The sequence below is a fragment of the Calliopsis andreniformis genome, chromosome 12 (assembly GCF_051401765.1).
Source record: "Calliopsis andreniformis isolate RMS-2024a chromosome 12, iyCalAndr_principal, whole genome shotgun sequence".
NCBI classification, from domain to species: Eukaryota; Metazoa; Arthropoda; class Insecta; order Hymenoptera; family Andrenidae; genus Calliopsis; species Calliopsis andreniformis.
The window spans coordinates 881,742-904,967 of NC_135073.1; the positions used below are offsets into that span (position 1 = coordinate 881,742).

At 33.9% G+C, this 23,226-nt stretch overlaps 2 protein-coding genes across 4 annotated transcripts in view; both read left to right on the forward strand.

Annotated features, from left to right (window-relative positions):
* Positions 1–17,989, forward strand: part of LOC143186082 (synaptic vesicle glycoprotein 2A) — a 34,506-nt gene extending 16,517 nt beyond the window's left edge. The window contains exons 4-8 of the mRNA XM_076389482.1: positions 5,094–5,275; positions 16,553–16,797; positions 17,461–17,620; positions 17,713–17,828; positions 17,906–17,989. Coding sequence (XP_076245597.1) covers positions 5,094–5,275; positions 16,553–16,797; positions 17,461–17,620; positions 17,713–17,828; positions 17,906–17,964 — 762 coding nt within the window. The 3' untranslated portion in view covers positions 17,965–17,989. The remainder of the gene's footprint in view (positions 1–5,093; positions 5,276–16,552; positions 16,798–17,460; positions 17,621–17,712; positions 17,829–17,905) is intronic.
* Positions 17,990–20,123: 2,134 nt separating this feature from the next.
* LOC143185772 (uncharacterized) overlaps positions 20,124–23,226 on the forward strand; it is a 54,758-nt gene continuing 51,655 nt past the window's right edge. For all 3 annotated transcript variants that reach the window (XM_076389015.1, XM_076389016.1, XM_076389017.1), the window contains exon 1: positions 20,124–21,599. In XM_076389015.1, the coding sequence (XP_076245130.1) occupies positions 20,636–21,599 (964 nt within the window). In that variant the 5' untranslated portion in view covers positions 20,124–20,635. The remainder of the gene's footprint in view (positions 21,600–23,226) is intronic.

Sequence of the window (23,226 nt, forward strand, 5' to 3'; positions counted from 1 at the left end):
TGGATGTTGAGGCTCTTACGGCATATTTTAGAGTTAGCAGTTTTCTTCTATGTTGTAATGATGGTTCACCAGCTTCGATCATTACACTCCCGATTGGAATTGTGTGAAAATAACCCGTAACTATTCTTAGCCCACTATTGTGTAAAACGTCAAGTTTTTTTACCATATTGTAAGGATGGGAGGGCTTCACAAACTAAAACTTTGCAAATGTATAACAAAGACATTTATTGAGTCGTATAACACGCGTTTCGTCACAATTCGCGGCCTAATTTCGACTGACTTCCTCGCAAGCGCGTGTCGCTCACGTGTCCGTCGTTGTTCGGCGCGACGATCGGCGTCGGCCCTACCCAATCGACGATTGGTAATCGCTTACAATATTCAGTTTAGCTGAATTGTATGTTATAGACGCATAATTTAGTTTGGCTAGGACAATCGCTTTATATGACTGCAGGAGAACGGTTTTGTTAGCACTCGAGTTATTGTGTGCTAGTGATTTGATTAATTTAATCCTTTGCCTGCAGTTGTCAGCTTGATTGTTTTGTTTCGGACATTAACATTCAACTTCCAACCGCGTCCGAAATATTTGCCGAGAGTTCATACACTGAAGATGTTGGAATATGGAACCAATACATAAGAGAATGGTAGTAGTCTCCTATAAATAATACTATGCAAAAGAAAGATTCGTATTAAACAAATAATATTCTATTTCCTTACTTATTTGTTTGTATTTTACAACGACAGTCTATTACAACGGTAGTACTTAACGGTATTTTAAACAAATAATACAATATCTATACCTGTATTTTTTTTAAATATATTTATGTTTTCCTCAGTTTTTTCATTTTTATACCTACCTGTTGCCAAGAATCTTAATGTTACACACAAACGTTCTCTTGCTGAAATGGCAGGACGCATTTGCGTATTCTTTGTCGTTATCCTAGGTTCTACAAGTTTCAGAAGATACTCAAAATCATTTAAACTCATACGTAAAAAATTATTTAGTTGCATTGGATCTTCTAGTCTTAAATCTGCTAATAAAGTTTCATAAACACCAAGTTCATATCTTCTTAATACCCAATTTCTCACCCACACTTTTCTGTTTTTCGTTTTCTTTTTTAATATAATTGCTATACATGCAGCAGCAACACATCTAACCCGCTAGGGCGACATTTCGAACAGAACTAAGCTTACGATTTCCACTTGCGGTATTTTACACTTTGAATAATGTAGACATCTTCGACATTTATTGAGCAAAAAGTTCCGAGATCACTCTTACGAATTCTTGCAGATAGTAAGTTCTACAAGTACACTTCTACAAGTAGCTCTCGTAAGAAATGTCGCAAGTTACTTGCTAGTGTATCTGCACCTTAAGGCTATCCGAAGTAGTCCAAAGGGCCGACCTCACGTACATGCTGGTGCAGTAGTATGTGTAGTGCAGGGGAAATCACAGTGTGGCTCCATCTCGCATGCATTAGGCAGTGTCTTACCTACGTGTCTGTAGGGAGTATTATTTTTATAACGAAAACTGTAACAGTGGACCAAGGAATCTTGAAAAGTCACATAACTACCTTAGGCCTTTAAGGTAACTCCATAAGGCATAATCATCATTTTAAGCATTTAATATGACTTTCTTGTATCAAAAAATGACACTGCAATGAGTCTGTATCATTAAACATAAAGTAACAAATGTCTATTGTTAGTGTAGTTGGTAAAATATTATGGAAACATTCTCAAAGCTTTATAAGAAACAAATAAAAGTTTGTATCTCTTGCAATTGCAACTTTTATTAAAATTTATAGTGTAGTGGCACCTTCTCCACAAATACTTCATTACTAGAGGGACTTTTTCCTACGTACCCCTTTCCCGAAAGTAGTCATCTACTGTCTGTATTTCGAAAGAAGATCTCTGAGGCGTGCCAAACAACCGGTGTTCGGCTCTGAAGGGACCCAATACCAGATGCTCATTTACCTCAAACTTGTCTGATTGTGTAGGTGATGGAATCTCTTTTTCTGTCTTTAAGAGCAAGTTCCGCTGTAGCTCTCCCCTCAAAACACTCATGGCCGCACTCACCCTCACCTTCACAATATTCTGCTCCTTCTCCTAATACACTCGCCGGATTTATCCATTTCACAATGATTTGAACACGCCAACCCACTCGCATCAGACACGGATGCATTCGTTCCTTCGGCGCCCCTTGGATAAATTAGAAATTCTGATATTTGGCAAGCCTGTTATTGGGGTTTGTCATAAACATAATCCGTGTAACGATGCGAGTGAATCAGTTACAATGACAACTTATACCTATTCGCAACAACTTTTATGCAATTTCAATTATGGCTATTAGTCACTTCTTTGACATATGAAAGGAATTATGATTGCGATCAATATTGTATGCACTCACAAGGGAAGTTCGGTGAGTGTTAATCGCCGATTTTAATGAAACTTTGTACAATTATTCTATGGTCGTACGTAAGAATTGTACCGTACCTATAAGTATCTATAAAGTAGCTGCCCATACGCACCTTTAAGGGAGAAACTACCCCTTTAATCAAAATCGCTCTTTTCATTTCGGTGCTTATAGCTCACAAAGTATAAGCGCTATAAAAAAATGTTGCATATAAAAGTTGTACTGTGTTTCAAGACTTATAAGATGGCTTTAAAAAAATGCTGAAAAAACGAATTGTTTATAAAAATTCAACCCCCCCCCCCCCCTCCCCCCGTTTCTAACAAAAAATGTTTTTATTTCAGATAAATAAAGAGTTTTTTGTTGTGAATTCAGCGTTTTATAGCAATATACAATTATTCTATTTCTTGTATACAAAAACGTTGCATCATTTCTGCGTAGTGTAATATTCGCCATTATTGGTACGGTGAATTGAAGTAAATATCCGATTATTACATTTTACATTCTGATTGTCGGGTGTTATCGTTATCGTTGTTCGTTATAATGCTCTGGCAATAGTAACAAACCTTATTTTCTGACCTTTGAATGCTACCAATAATGCAATATAGTTTTTGTATACATATGATTTGTGTATGGAATGGCACAACTTGCATTGTAGTTGGCAGCTCTCGACGAAGGAGAAAGAATTAAAAGGGGAGAAAAAGTAGCAATATCAGTTAATTTTACCCATGATTTTTTATAATTTGTATTTATTTCAAAATTAAGAAACATACAATCAGGGAGTGACAGTAGTGTAGTATTTCGATCTCACCGTCTACAATAACGGAATAGAATTCCACGATACAATCCGAGATTATATTCTGTTAATTTATTCATGTATTTATTGTACGTAATTTCCATAATAACTAAGTTAGAGGTCGTAAGTTAGAGGTCCCGACCACCAGGAAACTTCTTTCGAAATACAGACAGTATTTATCCTTTTCTACAAATACAACTTCTGACCTGATTTGACCATACCAGCGATTAAGGGAGGGTCATCTAGGTAGTCTTACTGATGAATCCGTTAGCAGACCCAGGACGAAAGCCTTTCTTTTTTACACTCTCATCAACTGTCACAATAGAATTCAAGTTAAAAATAAGTGAAAAATTAATATAATTTCGCAATGGTTTCTTTAAATATCTTAAAAGATAAAGATCGTACAAAGAACTGTTTCAAACAAAAGCTGCTCGTATTTCTACATAGAATAGGATTCCGTAATCAAAAATACATACTTCAATTCAAAACATAAAAGGTGACCTTGGAATAACTTTGAAAACGCCTACATATTAAAGAACTAATAATATCATTTTAATCTTCCCTTAATATCGTGAATGTTGTGCTTGAGCTTTTTTTTTTGTTGTAGGTAATTATTTGCGAAATATTTCGTTATGTTAGCTTAAATGGAACACCTTATACATTAAAGACGGGATCAGCGACGCAGTATATGTTAATTATTAATTTTAAGAATCCTACGTTTTTTGGAACGTACTACGCACAGCCAATTCAAACGATTTTGACCGCATCGACTCTCTCTGCTATTTTCCCACTCTTTCGCTGATTACAGAAACTGTAACATATATTGTATATTATTATATTTTGCTATATTCTCGATTTATATTTTGACCATATGCAATATGGTCGCTAGGACTCTTGTCGATCGTTTCATTAATTTAACGAATCTTACTGTTGCATGCTACAGTAAGTTTCTAACTGTTTATTTGATTAAATTGTAGCACACACAGTTGTTAATACAAGATACGGGGTAGTTATTCAGAAAAAGGACCATTTCATCAATTTTAATGATCTTGAAATATATTGTGAACAACTTTTTCATATACATACAGGGTGTTTCCAAACACGTGAGACATCTCTGGAGGATAGATTCTAGACACAAAAGCAATCAAAAGTTTACGTACACATGTTTACTTTTTAGTTCTGCGCAGTTTTATATCACGTAAGGTATGAGGCGCATAAGCATGCACCACTCGTTTAAAAGATCGGAATAACTTTGGCCCTAGTATAGTCTTAAAGGGGATAGCAAATCGTACAAGCAAGAAATGGGTCAGCGTTTTATCCCATATAACGTAGCATGTAATTAAAGAAATATGCATTTTCAGATATACGTACGTTTGAACTTTTTTCACTGTTTTTATGTATAGAATCTATCCTTCAAAAGTGCCCCCCGTTTATTTTACTTTTTACAGAATTTGAGCCGGCATTTTACACGAATACTCTAGAAATACGGGGTGATTTTTTCGCTAATGGAGTCAAAAGCAATGTCGCCGCTTAAACATCACAGTAGAGACCCTGCCCCACTACCCGATAAGTTATTGAATGTGTCATTGACAACGACGGCTACTGCAGCGAAGACATTTGTGTGCGTGTAACGTGTAAATATTTCGCAGCGATTCTTTTTGTTTCGTGGATGCTTAGCATTTGCAACTTTACACATTCAATAGCTTATCGGGTAGATGGATAGGGTCTCTGTTATGATGTTTAGGCGGTGGCACCGCTTTAGAGTCCACTAGTGAAAAAATCACCCTGTAGATGCATATTCATTACGATTAGAGGGAGTCTTTGATATGCCAAAATGATGTATCACTGTTTTTGATGGAATAGCTTGTACATTGCATAATTTCGTTATTTTAGATAAGCAGTTTAGATAATTGTGTTCAGCCAGATGATGAGGATGAAGATGACATACACAATTCGTTTAGGACAATATTAAAATTCTTCATGAAGACATATAAACGCATACAATTGTTATATAAACCACAATTTAGGCGCGTTACCATGTTGGGAATGTGCCTTGGTCTTTTACAAATTCCTGGGTAATAGATTTATTTTCTGTAATTAATAATTACATCTACAGGGTGTTTGACGAAAGGCATACAACATTTTTAGAAAAGATTTTACATACCAGTATAAAATGAAAATCAAGAATAACGAAATTGCTTTCAAGGTTTCACTTCTGAATTGTTACTATTCTATTGGCAGAAGTCGTGTTAAATAGCCAGAACAGACTGACAATGAGCGGCGGCAATGGAGTATAACAGCTACTTATTTTGAAATTTCGAAAGAAAAGTCTTAAAGATTTGTCAGGACATCAGTTCGTAACTCGGCCGAGACCCAATGCGAGATGCACGCAATTTCGAGCGACATTGTCAGATTGTGTAGTAGAGCAGCTTTTTCTCTAGAATCAGATATGTCAGAGAAGCGACATTACCGACAAAATTAGACGGGAACAGAGGTTTATGCCATTATATGTTTCGTCCTTATATTAGAAGAGTTTGAACTGGAAAAGGGCTTATTCGATAAAGATTCAATCGCATGCACTCTGTCCATGATTTAGTCGGATTCTGCTAATATTCGGTAATATGATTGTTCAAAGTAAATCAGAAATCGACAAATTCACAGCCATGAAATCAAAGCATTTTCAGGTAATTTAGAGATTATTCTAAACAAAATCATGATCAGAGCGCACTCGACTAAACCTTCCTCTATTGAATAAGTTCTTTCCCTGCTCAAAGACTTCTAATGTAAAGACGAAAAGTATAATGGCATTTCAGCAGTGCTTTTTGTCAGGTTAAGGATAAAACAGAGTAAAAAAGTGACAAGTTTAGTTCGGCTTGTGTACACCAGGCGACACCTAATCTAGAAATCCGTGATACCCAAATTTGACACACGAGTTTTGAGAATTTACCCCTCCACTACACACACAACCGTACCAGCTGCGTGTATCGATCATATCCCATAAGAGTTCCGCAAAAAGTCATTCCGAGAGATTGTTGTCACGCCAACAGTAGGTGAGCTCGATGCTTCGGATCGCTTCGGGCAGCTTTGAGAAGAAGCTTGTAACGCTTAGATTCAAATCAGCGACAAGCGGCACTGAGTCACACGCAGTCTTTTTGATATTATAGACATCTTCACTTTCCGACTCGGAAGAAGATTCTTCGGTGAGATCTTCGAAAATTTTTATGAAAGTTTGAGGGATGAGTCTAAAGATCAAAAGATGACATTCTGTGAAATATCTCGTGCCAATGCATATTTCTTATGAATTGTTAACTTAAAACAAGTTTATGTAAAAGATGATACAACCGAGAAAGCATGATTCTACATGTAATAATAAACCGAAAATAAAGAATACAAATTTTTTATAAGATACTTAATTTCTGACAAAATTGAATTCCATGATTTGTCTGGTATGCGTACGGAAAAAACAATGATAATGTCATGATAACTACAGTATTCTCAAGATAAATGTGAAAATCTCTTATGCGGTGAATGTAAAAGTTTTATCCCCATCATTAAGACTGGCTTCAAATTAACTTTGGAACTAGTTTAGCGGTTAGTACGGCGGTAGGGGCGGCATAAACATTCGACCGTTGAACAGGGTTAATATTGGTTCAGATGTCTTGAAGATTCGTCCTCTCATTCCTAAAGCGAAACGTATTATTTTATCAAACGTGTGTCCCATAATCCCTCATTACGTTATTGAAGATCTTCTAAAGAAACAAAATATTCGATTATCCTCTCAAATCACGTTTATCAGAGCTGGCATGAATGACCCCGGATATTCTCACATATTAAGCTTCAGAAGACAAGTACACGTTCATCCTGAAGATATTTCTATTGTACCATAGATCCTCCAGCTAAACTTTGGCAGTACCAATTATTGGATTTACCTTTCTACAGAGAAGCTTTCCTGCTTTCTCTGTAAAGAAGAAGACCTTCTGGCTTCTTGTAAGAACATCGACTCTACATCAGGTGTTTCTGCTGAAGTTACTAATACTACCAATGAGCTTAAAAATGCTGGTATTCTATATATATACAAACGCATTATTCCCTACGTATGTTACCTTACATTTGAGCATGGACGCGATACCTCAGTGCAAATAAATCTTTTGTAAAAAATGTGGACAATTAATAATGTGTCCAATCACTGTCATTAGCAATTATTGCTTAATAAAGTCTGGGCATACTTTCAAACAATTTTTCGAGAGACTTGTTTATATTTTGTTATAGATATTCTGCTTCATCTCTAACACTCGTTTTTGATCCTTTCGGGTGATGGCACAAAAAGACCGCTTCAAATCATTTAGCGTATACGGCACTCATCTCAAAATCATCTGAACTTCTCAGTGACAGAAACAATAGTAAAAGAACAGGGGCCACTACGTATTAGAGGAGACTTTGTACGTTTTGACTAGTACAATCTTTGACTCATTAGGTATCAAATTTCACAAATATCACGTCCACGTTCTTATGGTACAGACTGTAAAACGTATGGTTTCCTAGAATTATATGCTTAATATAAATAAATATAACCTAAATTATATCGTGTTTAGTATCATTTTAAGAAAAATGTCACGAATATGATAAAAAAGTTGCATAAAAAAGAGCCACAAATAAAAAAATCTTGCTCATGTATTTTCTCACCGACACACGACCTTTAATTATCACCGAACTACCTCGACTCCCAATCCCTCTCTCTCGCTGATTAAGCTTGAACACAGAATCCAATCTTCCTCATTGGTTTCTATACAAGCTGCACTGTCTTTGCGATTATCTCTTTTAGTTTTAATGTTCTCTTCATTTTAAGCTTATTTCCTAAGTTTTTTTCCGTGTTCTTTAATTTTTTTATTCCCTATTTCTTTAGTCAATAATTTATGGATAGATGATTTCGCTTTTCTCAGAGCATCTTATCTCTGTTTCAGTTTACTTCCTTTTAGCATCAGGTGAGGTTTGAAAATGTTTTGATAAATATTAGAGACAGAACTAGTACATGGCTGCACCTTTAATATCTTTTTAGGCGTCTCCATCGTAGAATTCATTTTATATATTTATTATTTTCATTTCACGAACCTTTTTTCTTACTATTCATGCTGCTTAGACATATCATTTAACAATTGAAACCAAAATAACAAATACCAATACAAATAGGACTACACAAGATTGAGATTTATACTGTCCAGCGATAGGAGAAAACGTTCTGTCCAGTAACAGAGGATAATGAACTCATTAAAAGAATTGTTGTTAATGAAAATCAGTGCACTGTATACACAAAATACAAAGGTAATTAAAAAAATGCTTACTAAAAGATACATATTAATATAATTCATATGTCTTCTTCTCATTTTCTGAATTGGTAGATGTATTAGTTTATATTTTCTACAATGCATCGAGTATACTTCCCATCAATTGCAACAGTTAATCGATCTCTTTAGCAGTACTCAAGTAACTGGAACGTTTCGAAATATACATGCTTTGTATATGATCCCTTCTAACACTTTTTGTAGTTTGGCTGTTTGATTTTGACGAACTTGAATTGTGTGAACATATACTTGACATCAAACTACGTGAATAAGATGGCTTAAATTCAAATTACTTGATTAATTTGAAGGAAGCTTTATACACTAACTTCGTTAATGCAATAATCACAATTGTATAGCATTATTTGACGTTTAATGCAGTCTATTTTAACAATTGAGAATCTGATGGGATGTTGGATTTTAAGAAAGGGATGACTTGCGTGCATTTGTATAAACGTGGAACTTTATTGAACCTTTTGTTAGTAACGTGTTCTGTACCACAGGCAGTCACCCCCACACACACAGATCATCATAACATCGAGATAACACACGCAGAGAAAACGACCATAGATCATTCATAGTATAGACGTTAATCCATTATACATGAAGTATATAGAACTAAGATTATACTGTCTAATAGAATCTAATATTTTAATATTAAACTGTAAGTCCTTCAGTTGTTTTAAACTGTACTCTGTAAACAGGAGTCATTTTTCACAGCATTTTTAAAAGCCCGCATATCTCATCAACAAATGTGTGCCAAACCCTTGACAAATAAATTATTGCATACATTTTTTATTTAAATTGCGAGTTTAGCGTGTTTCGGGTACATAAATTTTTTCAAATTTTTCAAAAACTTTTATTCAGTCAACAATGTGTCTGATACAAATGACTTCTGTGTATAGAGTGGGATATGTAGTAGAAAAAACGTTTACAGTGTAAGGGTTAAAGTAAATAGTATGTATAACATTTAACTATACAGGGTCTTCTACATAACCGAGAAAATATGAATGTTTAAAACGATTAGAGATAGAAAAAATGCGATAAGGCAAAATTAAACGATATCGATTGATGCACAATCTGAATGTAATTGTATAGATTTGTATGCATTGGTGCATCTATAAAATGCAAATGTTGCAAATTTTTTTTAACACTTTGGGTGTCGAACCCATTTCGGTATGTTTTCCATTTGACCGGTAGAGGACCGACATCTAAACGAAGGTACAATGTCAGTCTTTGCAATGATACAGTAATATAAATGATTAATTTTAATTTACATATTGATTATTAACATAAGGTTATTATTTACAATAACATATTTAATATTATTTCATTAAGATTATTAAATAATCCTTATCTATCTTTATCTTTATATATTTATTACAAATTAAAATAAAACATTTCTTCAACGGATGCCAAAGAAGTGTGATCAAGAAACATAAACGAAAGTATGTAGCTCCAAATAAATTTTTACAGGCAGTTTTTGTCAACAGCTTATATATATTATATTAAAAAAACACGAAATTATCAAACAATACATAAACATCGGAATTAATTTAGTTGATGAATTGGCTGAGGAAATTGGCCTTAGTTATTTTTTTGTCATCGAAAGTTTACAGTTACAAAATATGTATTTGTATTATAACTTCTTGTCGTGTTTTAATTTCATGTTATTAAAAGACGCCTCTGTCTTCTCTCTTCTTGAATGATCAGAAAGGTATTTAATTTATACTAAAATTCATATAAGCCGTACTGTGTAAAAAGACGTGCAACGGAAAATGAAACGTTTCAAGATTACGGTCACAATTTTCCAATTGACTCATAAGAGAAATACAAAACGATCAACTGCTTTGGGTCACCAGCCGTTCCTCCACAGGTATTAAAGTAGAATTTCGGTACTTTGGAATTACGGTACCGGAAAAATTACCGTAGAGAAACCGATAACGCATTCCGATTTCTATTTCGATTTCAACTCCATGGATTCAGATAGTCAAAAGGACCATTTCTCTCATCACATAGACTGGTATCGTGACCGCAATTCCTGAGTTAATTTCTGTTGCGACCGTAATGTTTAGAGGAAAGCCTCTCATACATTTCGGTTGAAATGAGTCAAAATAACACTTCTATTTTTCATAGATGAGTACCGTAACCGTAACCATAATTATTTCGTTTTTCAATCCCTATTTCGATATCTCTACAAAATGGAACTCTATAATTTTCGTTACGCTATTCAATGTAGTTTTTTAATCTCTATGTAGCGGCCATCGACATGTGCGAATGAAACATTTAGCGTGCAAATGGTGGCAGGGTTTGTGATGCCGGCGACTACGGAAACCTATTTTTGAGAAAGCCAAGTATTTTTTTGGTAGCCTCTCTTTCACGTGCATATTTTTGTCGAGTCTCGTTTTAAGCCTCAATAGATATAGCAGACATCATAAACCCTAGATTTCTGGAAGGGTTAATAATGCTGGGTTCGCAAGCGCATGGCCGTCCGCGGACCTCGAGGTCAACTACGTCGTCGAGCGAGGGTCTAAAGGAAATTCCGATGCGTAACCAAAGTTTTCCATGGAGGTGCCTGCCCACCGAAGTTCCGTGTTTGTTTCTTAGATTAAGCTTGCCCAATCAAGAAAATAGATGCTACGGAAGTAGAAATAAGAGCCAGCTGATTGGTCAGCATCCGCGCGCGAAAATAAAAAAGAAGACGAACGGTTTGCCACGTGAATTTTCTTGGAAGCATGAGGTGCGAGCGGCAAGTCTGTTGCAACCCTGCGTTTTGAAATAAGACTTGTCACTTTGTGTAGAACATTGTAAAAATAAATACTCTTCATCTACAAAAAAGTATTAAGGTACTTATGTCTTAAATCTGATAGTTCAAGAGTTATGTATAACACTTACAAGTTTACTGAATTACAACCAATGTTCAAACGGTCCTCCATTGCAGTCTAAACATTTTTTTATTTCTTTTTACGTTACTTAACACTTTTGTTATGTCTCTTTTCTCAATTTTCGATATTTCCAACACAATGCACACATACGCTGAAATAATTTAGTAAACTTTTCACTGTTATAATTTTTGAACTATCAAGTTTAGGACATAAGTACCTTAAAACTTTTTCGTAGAAATTAAAACAATGCATTCACTACGTTGCAGTGTAATTACAACAGTGCAATGAGAACTGTAAAATTCTATTTAAAAAAAAAGGATACAGCTACACTTTTTAGATGCACCAATGCATAGAAGTTTATAAAATTGCATTCAGATTGTCCACCATTCGATATTGTTTAATTTTGCTACATTCTATTTTTTCTATCTCTAATCGTTTTAAAGATCCAGACTTTCCCAGTTGTGTGAGACACAATGTACACAATTTACTGAATTGATTTTAAAACACCTAAGGTAAAGTAAAATATTTTCAATTATTTGGTGAAGTTACCTATATTGGACCAAAACAAATTACCTACATTGATCTGGTTCAATATGTAGGCAATGGTAGAATGTTACAAAAGCAATCTCATTTTAAAGGGCAAAAAAGCTCTCTGACAATGAGTAGTTTTGTACCTTATATGAAGAAATCAAGAATAGAAATATTCGGACGCGCGTGCCAGAATATTCATAACGAGACGCGTCTAGCACGACTTGGTTTCCGCACACGCGTGGATCGATGACTTCAGAAATCAAATACTTCCGAAAAGACAACTGTATACAGGGTGTTAAAAAAAAACCATTCAATATTTATATGATATATAGGGTACACTATACTGAGTAAAAAAGCTTTAGTAAACATAGGTCGAAAGGTCAACCGTTTCTGAGATATAAACATTTTTGTTTGCTAGTATCATAATTGGCTTACTTGCTTCTATCGCATGTGATGTTTACTTTAGTGTTTAAAATGGAATTACAAATTTCCATAATATTCACGTATGGACGGAAGAGAATCCTCATGCATTTATTCAAACAAATCACCAACACCGTTTCTCGTTAAATGTTTGGATGAGCATTGTAGGAGATCGCCTTATTGGCCCTGTAATACTCTTAAATCGGCTTTCAGGTGCTGCTTATTTCAACTTCTTGGTGAATACATTACCTCAGTACTTGGATGATATGCCTTTGGCAGAAAGATTATCGACGTGGTACATGCATGATGGGGCACCACCTCATTTTGTGCGTAATGTGAGAGACCACTTAAACATGGTGTTCGGTCAAAGGTGGATTGGACGTGGTGGACCAGTTGCATGGCCTCCTCGATCCCCCGATTTAAACCCTTTGGACTTCTTTTTATGGGGATATTAGAAAGCCTAGTGTATTCCTCGCCGATAAATGATTTAGAAGAATTATGTAATCGAATCCACCATGCTTGTCAAACAATTCGACAGAAATGTGGAATTTTCGAGAGAGTTCGCGACTCTGCAAAACGAAGATGCCAAGTGTGTGTAGAAATGAAAGGTGGACACGTGGCAAATCTTCTGTAAACATCGAAAATTCAGTAGTAAGTCAATTATGATAATAACAAACAAAAATGTTTATATCCCAGAAACGGTTGACCTTTCGACCTATGTTTACCAAAGCTTTTTTACTCAGTACAATGTATCCTATATACCATATAAATATTGAATGGTTTTTTTTTAACACCCTGTATAAACAGTCGTCTTCCACAACAAGTCGTCGTTATTCTTCAGCCGTCAACACGCAAGTTGATCCGCAATATTATGCGGACTCCCACTTGCACTCGTGTCTTTCACACTGTTGAGCTTTGGTAACGAAGGAGTATACAACTAGCTCACGTTGATGGTATCTAGTGTAGGTGTAATGTGGCCTTTATTTTTACAATATGAGCACATTTTGGTATTAAAAGACTCGTTGCGATTTGTCGTATAAGAATTTATGTTAAAATGTCTGACATTTGGGTTTTTACGAAAATATGAACTTTGTGTTACACTATTTGGTTCACGGAAGCGGCAATCTATTGTTGTATGACCAGTTCGATTGCAAATTAAACAATGTTTTGTTCCTCTTAAGTTTAATCCCTGAAATCTTGCGATCTCTAATTGCGATTTTTGTTCTACTTCCTCCGCTTGAGCGATTTGAATAGCATCTTCTAAAGTTTCAGGTTTTTGCGACTTGACTATTATAGAAATATCTTTTCGTAAACCCATGACGAAGACATCAAGGGCTTGTTTCTGTAAAAGCTTTACACATGCTTTACGTTCAATAGTCGATAAATTATCATCAAGACCATTCGTTAATCTTATTAGGCAATTCTCAACCTTTTGTGAATAAGAAAGGACGTCTTCGTTATAAGCTTGCTTACAGGAAGATAACTCTAATTGCCATTGACCCTGTGATCTCTTATCTGAATAAGCATCTAACAAATATGATTTTAATGCAGCCCAATTGGCGAAATCGCGGTTTCTAATTAACGCTCTAGCTTTTCCCGTAATTTTAGTCACAATAATAACAAATAAAATGGTTTTACATTCCTCGCGTACAAGAGAAATTGCTTTATCGCAATTATCACAAAATTCATATAATAAACATTTCGTGCCATCGAAGGTAATCAACATTTTTTCAGCCATTTCAATTGATATTCCTGATTGTGTCATTTTGACTTATTTGTACTAGTTAGGAAACAGAGAAATAATAGAAGACTTGAGACGTATAAATCAGTTTGCAACTTACAATATAAGAGACAAATGACGTAGCATTTTCAATATTGGCTGCTCTTAATGGAGACTGCGTCCTGTAGATGGATTCGGTAGAAGGATGTTGACCAGTCTTGAATAGTTCAGTTGTAGATGTCCAAACAGCAAAACGTTGAACTTTCCTCTTCTTACCCCTGGTAGTACCTCGAGACAGCAGCAAATTCACTTACTGTGCGTAAGTCTGCACACGCTCGGCAAGGTGATATTACTATTAGGTTGATACCCCAGAATAGTTTCTTCACCACTTGGTTCCTTCCAAATTTAAAGACTCGGTAGTCACCGTAGGAAGCTTAAATTCTTGATGAATTCTTCCTCGTTTTTATGGAAAGGAATCCCACTTCTGACACCAAATTTTCTTGTGTAATGGGCACAAGAAAGAACTTATACCAACTTTTGGGTTTTTAAAGAGGTTTATTCACAAAGTACTGTTCTTAAATGTAGACTGTTCGACTTCTTGACAGAATCTCTCTCTAAAGTAAAAATGTTTAGGCTATTTAAGGGTTGTGAACAGGACAGTGGTAGGGATAGGGAACGTATTTACCAGATAATCTAAGGTTTAGCGATGACGCTTAGTTCATAGGGCGCGGATGACGCATTTCTTAAGATTAGGGTGACTTGATTCTCGAAAACAAGTATGACTATGAGTACATATTTGTAGAAAGTATAGATAGGATAGAGATAGTCATAGGCGGCCACATTACATAGGTAACGTTAACCAGTGGTCAATCAAGGAGTAGCCTCCAGTTGTTTCTAAGACGAATAGTAGATTGTGTGCTATTCGAACAGATCGAATGGTCCAGAGACGAGAGAAATGCGAGAGACAGAGAAATCAGCGATATAATAGCATTTCGAAGTCTTCGAGCGATTTTGGAAACCAAATTGTTCTTTTGTGCATTCGCTGGCTGCTGGAAAACTAACAGGTGTGTCTCCGCGAAAGCGCAGAACACTAATCAATAACCTAAGCAATAACCGAAAAGAGTCATATGTCGTTTTTGCCGTGTCTGTTATTAACGCAATGGAATTTCCTACCACGTGCACATCTTCGGTAGGTCACATGTACTAACCGACAACGGATTTAGTGGACAAGAAAGAGGTTTCGATATAGCTCTCCTTTTAAACACGTTATAAGAACATTTTATTAGGAGCCTAGCGTAAAAAATGTTTTATTGGCCAAAATTCATTAAGTTTTACCGCATTTTATAAATTCTCGAGACTCATTAAGTAGATAATTACTTACGACACAGGCGCTTCTGCGCCGCGCACGCTGTGCCACATCACTAACAATGAGCCCAATTTAGTACATGTATACGTAACTGAAACCTAGCGTTACGGATTTTAATACAGATCGCTACTATGACCGTTTATGTACAGGATACAATGTCAGCCACTGTGGAGTTCCTCCACCGTATGCCAGGAATGTACGTCAATTTTCAAATGAGCATTTTGAATGCTGGATCGGCCGTGGTGGAAAAATAATGTGGCCTCCACGGTCACCAGATATCTCGCCTCTGAATTTTTTCTGCGGGGACACGTAAAAGAAATACTGTATTCCGAAATCATAATAAGCCTTGAGCACAAGCGCAGAATGTGCTGCAAGCAGTTCGCCGTAATTTAATTCGCAGAATACAACTTTGCATACGGAAGAATGGTCAACACATCGAACAGAATCTAATTTAAAATGTATGTAAACTGAACTAACAAGTAATACATTAAATTTGATTGAAACTCAAATGTTTAATTCATTAGTACCACTTATTACATCTATGTGTTCGTCTGCAAACCTTAGTAACCATTCAGTAAAGGCAAGTTAATACTGCACGTGTACGTGTATTAAATTAATTTTCAAATTTACTTTTCTCAAGGACGAAGCCTCCATCGAAAGTTTGTTATTCTTGATTTTCGTCTTATTTTTAGCTGTATTATCTCTCTGACCTCATTTGTACCACCAATTTTGGTCCACGCTGTATATGCATTGTATTTATTTTTAGATGTTTTTTTTAATAACATAATAACTAACTCGAAAACAGTACCTCGAATGCAATTTCGTCATCTTTAGTAGTTAGAATCGCTTTAAAGCTTGGCACCTATTATAAACCGGTTTGGATAGATAATATCTTGATATGAAAAGATTTGCTTACATTTTTAATAAAAAATACAAAAGCAAGCAAAGACGAAATGTAGATTTGAAAAGATTTCTGAAGTTTATAGTTTAGAACAATTTCTCATACGTTTGTACGTAAATACGCATGTATATACGTATGTATATGAATTACGTATACAAATAATACTAACAATAATGATAATAATGGTAATTAGAATTGTTTGGTTGGCATTATGGAACGCACGACTACTTCACGAATTTGAAAATCTCGATAAACCAATAGAAAAAAACTCTACTTGTATGATTAACATCGAAAGTATGGCGCTGGGAATTTTGCACAATTGTCAAGATATCAATACAGATTACCTTAGGCGTCTGTCATATTTATTCTTATGCTACATATTAGGAGGAATTTTACTGCTGGCGGGAATTGATATTATTGGCAGGAAAGTATATCTAGGTAAATATTTTTACCTTTTAACCCTCCCAATTCTATGCCGGAGTTATTGGTGACTTGTCGGTGTGAGTAAAGAGTCAGGCACCAGCACCGACCAGTATTGCAAGACCTAACTTAATATTTCAATACAATAGAACTTTGATCAATCGAAAAAATTATAAACCATGTTATTCTAGTAATTGATTTATTTTATTCATTGAATCATTGAAGACTGGAAGTAAAAATGACTAAGGGTTATTAAAAAAATTTTTTTTCTAAAAAAAGTGTTGATATAAAAGCCAATTAAATGAAAAATATAATTAACTGCAAGCTATTGCGAAGTCTGACTATTAATCCTTCGCTAAGACTTAAAATTTGGTATCAATTTCTAAACGACAAAAAACTATAGGCTGAAGTCTTATTGAGTATATTAATGTTTTTTCTTCTTAATTATTAATTCAACGTTGAAAATTATATTATAGTCGATATATTATACTGTTACACTTCGAATAATTACAAATTGAAATAAAATACGCTCATCGATTAATAAAAGTTCTATTATTTCTATTATTAGCGTTTATCATTTTAGCATTAATTTTTAATGATCATTTCAAATTATTACCTACTAATAGTGAATTTATAAAACAGCATTAAAGTGATCTTGTTGCTTTTAATATAACTTTTCAGTGTTTGCAGGAATAATGGGAGCGACAGCATCGTTAATTTTATTGCTTAGAATTCATAGTACTGTACGAATTGTTCTTTCATCGATTATATTGTCAACATATGCGATCGGTTGTACAACGACACTGTTACTTATACTTGAAAATTATTCTACTGGTTTAAGGTTCGATAAACAATTATTGGGCAAATTTTTTTAGTAATATTTATTTTCTCCCCTTATACGATACTAATGAACTCTATCGTACTATGTTTCAGGGGTACGATTGTCGGATTAACAAGGTTACTTCCATATTTAATAGCTGGTTTTATAAAACTTTTCTTGAACATACATTGCATCTTTAGTATCATTTTCATATCTGGAATTTTATTGAGTAAGTTACAAAATGCTGAACTTAAATGTTTAAGATTAATATTAATTTATTAATAATAATGGAATTAATAATTACAGGTGCCACCATTGCAGGATCGAGAATGCCTGATTTGACTCGTTTACCGATGCGAGAATGACTTGTCCATATATTTACATCTTTTTATAACCAAAAATAATTATTGATAAATTATAAATAATGCTACTAATGTATAACAATTGTAATACTGACTATTAAATCTATTAAATGAGTCGTGATAGTTTGATTAGTATTTGTTAGCGGTTTGGCAACTTTTTAAAATGAAAAACATATAAAAATTGACATAATCTAGTTTACATGCTATAGCAAATTTAATGTTTTACAAATATGTTTATTTATTTCTTTACTGTTTTTATGTGAACTCATAACTGAAATAAAAGAAATTACTCATTTAGTAGTACATAAACATGTCTACATTTTATAAGCAACATGTAGATTTCTATATAGAACGATTTTAGTAAAACAATTCGATACATAGAGTTTAAAATGTTGCAAGAAATGGGAGTCCCCTTTTTCTGCATGAAGTTCCATATAGTTAAATGTGTATTTTCTAATCTTATTTTATTTTACTTTTTAATAAAATTCATAACTTTTTAAACGGTTATTAATTTTATGTTTTATTTATACCCATTTTTGGAGCTTAGTTCTGTATAATGTAAAAATCATTCTGTATAAATATAGGATATGAATACACTCCCTTTGCATTATACATACAGCTCTTCTATAAGAAAACTATCAAAATTCGGAAACGTAAATCTCAAAATGAGAGAAAAAAATTTCTATTTATGAAATTATTTAATTACAGCATTATAATACATATATTCGCTAACATATGTATATACTCAAGAATCTATTGCTCGAATTGAAAAATTACAGTCCATTTATGTACATGTTAAAATATATTTTACGAAATTAGATGAAAATTGAAAATTTTTTATTGGTTATAATTTTTCGCGATATGCGATATGTTGCACCCCTGCCAGTACATACCTCAATTATTTTGTATTATTTCTCGCAACTTCCTCTTTTTAGTTAGTTTAAGAACTTTTAATCTTTAGTTCAAAATAAACTGAACTTTGTAAAAAATGTCTTCAATTAAATATGACTTGTGAAGAAAAACATTAATAAATCGAAAATAATTATTTTTAAATATTTATAAAAATGAACCTTGTTAAAGAGTGAAATGTTAACAAAAATTTCTTTAATTATATTTATGAAGATATGAATTTCTGTACATACCCGTTCACGGTTTATGTACTTATTATTGATTCCGAAAGAATAATGCTGTAATAAAATATTTTTTTATTGAAAATAAGTGACTATCTGAATCACAATAATTTTAAACGAATAAATTGAAGCTTTCATAATCAATAAATTTAAATCAAGAACGGTACAAAACTAAGAAAAACTATAACATGATTTAAAAAGAAATGAAAATTATGCTATTGGAAAAATGAATACATTTTTGTTACAAGCTGTCCGTTTGATGTAGTGTTACTGGTTTTGAAGGAAAATGATGAAAGTTCCAGATACTATATGTTAAAATTGCAAAAATTGTCATCTGTACGCTATAACAATGATCAAACATCAAGTAATTTTTACACGTCAACTCGTACTTTAAGGAAGGATTTTATCTCTTGGATCCAATTGAAATTAAATCAGTCAAAGAAGTGAAAGAGTAAAAGATATAAATTTTAGTAGTTTAATTTTTGCAACAGCTTTAAATGAATTTTAATAAAGTTATCATTCATTGAAATTTGACAAATTTGAAATAGTATTCAAGGAATGTAACAAATTTGTCTAGTAGTGTAAAAATAGTGAAATTTTAAACATCAAGTAGTAAAGTTTTCCCATACCATTGTGTATAGTATGTAGACCGTAATGACACATTTAAAAAGTGTATGTACATATGTATGTATAAATAATATTAAAACAGTTTCATGAAATATACTAATTTTTGCCGATTAGACTAGTAACAATGTGAAGTATTCAGGCAGGAATAAACATAAGCACCGTTGGCCATTCGGAAAGATTGGACTGTCTTTTCGCTGTCTATTTTCGACGAAAACAGGAAGACCACCCGTTCTTCCTCTCAGGAGCTGGCACATTCGCGCATGCTCTGCGAGCTTACGGCAGTTCACGAATAACGCTTTCGTATTCGTTGTAAATACTAATGCTGAATGCTCGCTACCTAAAATAATCAGACGAGGACGCCAATACGATTTCAGATCGTCTCTTCTGCGGCCTTCTTCACGCCGCTGAACGTAAAAAATGTGTTCCTAATACCTTCAAGTGAGCGATCTTTCTGTATCGTCAATTGTTGTTATAATAGTAAAAGTTTTGTTATCAAATAATTATAGAACAAAATACGTCTGAGTTTACGTTTAAATGGAAATCAGTGCTGGGAAGTGAATCGAATCCTGTGTAACGGAAGTGTCGAAAGGAATTTGTTTTGAATTGGTGTCACTGATAATTTGTTTCACACGAAGACAACATCGTAATCTTAATTAAATGAATTGTTACAGTTAATTATTGTTGTCAAATATAGAACGCCTTAATCATCAATTCGTTTGCTGAGAGTTATTCAAACAAAAGGGGTTTCGCTTGTACGGTGTTTTAGTGCGAAACGGTGTGGTTACGCCTATGATTATCACGAGAAAAGTCATTCTAAAATTAGACGGCTTCGGCATATCTCAAGTATTAATGCTGTGATTAGCAAGTATCTGTTAAAGAAAAGCTCTAAGTATACATACAATATATTTAAGTCCCAAATGGCTGATAATGACAAAACTACAATCTACAATGAACAAGAAACAAAGCCAAGGCAAAGTACGACACCCAGAATGAAGGACAGAATGGACGAAAGTCGGTTACCTACACCACCACCGAGTCCTTGGGACTCACAAAATGCTCAAGTTCAGGCAGAAATGTCGCAAATCCGCAACCTCGAAGAGGACGAGGACATAATAGCATACTTAGCGGATCTAGGCACAGCTTTTGAAAGTCAGACCTCGGAATGTCCTTCAAGGAACTCTACGACATCCACAATACCGATATCGGGCTTCTATTCAGACGAATCCTTTGAACCTTTGAGTCGTCTTTACGCTTTGACAGACCAAATCCTAGAGCTCAGGGATCGCAACTCAAAATTATTTAAACGCGTCAGAAACCTGGAGAAATTGAAAGTACTTCGCGATGCTGATCGTCGACTGGAAAACACTTTCGCACGAAACAAACATCTTGATGTTCGCGATGAAGATACGGAATTCGCAGAATCCCTTTTGAACGCCATGCTATCAAATTACAGAGATCCACTGTCTCAGAGGCGGAACATTCGATCGCCTTCATCAAAGCAAGCAAGAAACAAGTTTAATTTCGATAAGCAAATATCGAATTCGCCGGAAGAAATTTCAGGTAGAGCGCCTAAAATTTCGAAATGGACCAGGGTCAAGGCTGCCTTCAAATGGGAAAGGGCTTTCACCAGTGACGTCGAAACAATGGACAGAGCTGCGCCATTATCTACCTCTGTTAAAAATCTTGGGATTCCACATAACGAAGTTGAAAATTCAGGCACTATTACTGAATCTTGCGAATCAACAAAGTCTTCTAATCAAGCAACAACTCCACCCACTGCAACGACTTCGTTTAACGAGGGATCTCTTGACTGTATGAAATATATAGTAATATTTGTTTTTGCTTATAATATAGTAGAAACTTCATTATCTAAAATTAATGGTATGATTATCGAGTAATTGAACGTTTTTGATAGTCAAATCCCTTGAATGCTACTAACATAAGACTAGTAAAAGCAAGGTGTGCCTTTAATAAGTATTATTTCTGTTGCTTATATTTATTGTAAGTAATACGAAAGTGTGCATTTTACGCTTTTTTTAAAATTCTTTCCTACTTAATTTTCAACAAATGATTGATTTATGTAGATGTGTATTTATTGTTTCCACGTACGATACGGACTAAACATCGAAAAAATTAATATGGAAATTATATACATAATTATTCAAGTGAATATTTGAATAATGTTTTACTTTTTTTATTTTTAAATTCGTTGTTTTTTACTTATACTTAAGAAAAGAAGTAAGTTATCGCGAGGTTAATGATACGGGCTGTAAACGATATATATGGTAATATTTTAAAGAATGGTAGAAGAGCTCAAATGACACAGTGTTTGTAGGAGATAGATCTCGAATTGTTAAAACTTTATAGAATCCTTTGATTATTTAATATATAGGTATGTTAACTTCAAGGTATTGTGTTTAAGAACATTATGTCACAGGACATCTGTGTTCCATTTCAGCTTCCCCACTACTCTTTGAAATATTATCACGTATATTGTTTACGCCCCGAATATCATAATTTTAGTTTTTGTAATGTGAATACTGTCTTATATAATTAATTTTGAAAAAAGTTATGCAAAGTCCTATAATTACAAACATTAAGTAGTAAATAGTACTTATTATTATGAATTTTATTTTCATATACAAATTCAACAGTTCTTCTTAAATCACTCAAACTTGAATTCTTACTAAATATTGTGATATTCTATAAATGCTATATGGTATTCGTAGAGGTAGCTACACAAATCACATTAAATAAGACAATCGTGAAACAAACACTTGTACATGTATTATATAGATATTGTGTTTACGTTCGAGGCTGCTGTATAAAGTGTTTCAGAATACGAAAAATATTCAGGATCGATTGTAAACTACAATGTTCATGTACACGTATATTTCCAGTAACGCTTAAATCCTTAACTACACGTTGCATATTCTTGTGAAATGCTTTTAGAATGTTAACAAAATAGATTAAAGATATTTAAGAAAGTAAAAAACTACAATATTAATAATAGTAATTTTAATTTTAATGCATACATATATTGCGAATAACAGTAATTGAAATTTTAAATGTTTGATCATTAAATCTCAGAATGATAATGATTCGTCAATCAAGTGTTATTCTATATGCATTGTGGGCCAGTATTTTGTGAAATAAAAGTGACATAAGTAAAAATCTAAACAATGTTCAAAACATAGATAGAAGTATACATGATTTAGTTTTATTATTTTAATGTTTACAGTGCTTTCACACTTTTATTAAACACTCTGTACGTATATGTATACTTTATCAACACTGATTACTTGTGTTTATTTTACGTTTTTCTAATTTTTCAAATTTATTTAGTTCATACATGCTCGGCAGAACTTTTTTCGCTCTTGTGCAATCCTAAGATAGTTTCAGAAGTAGCAGATGGTCCAGAATGAAATACTATTTTTGTCGCACGCTACTTATGCACCATGTATTGTACATGTTTAGTCTTCTACTTATGTTTTCCTCACGTATACTA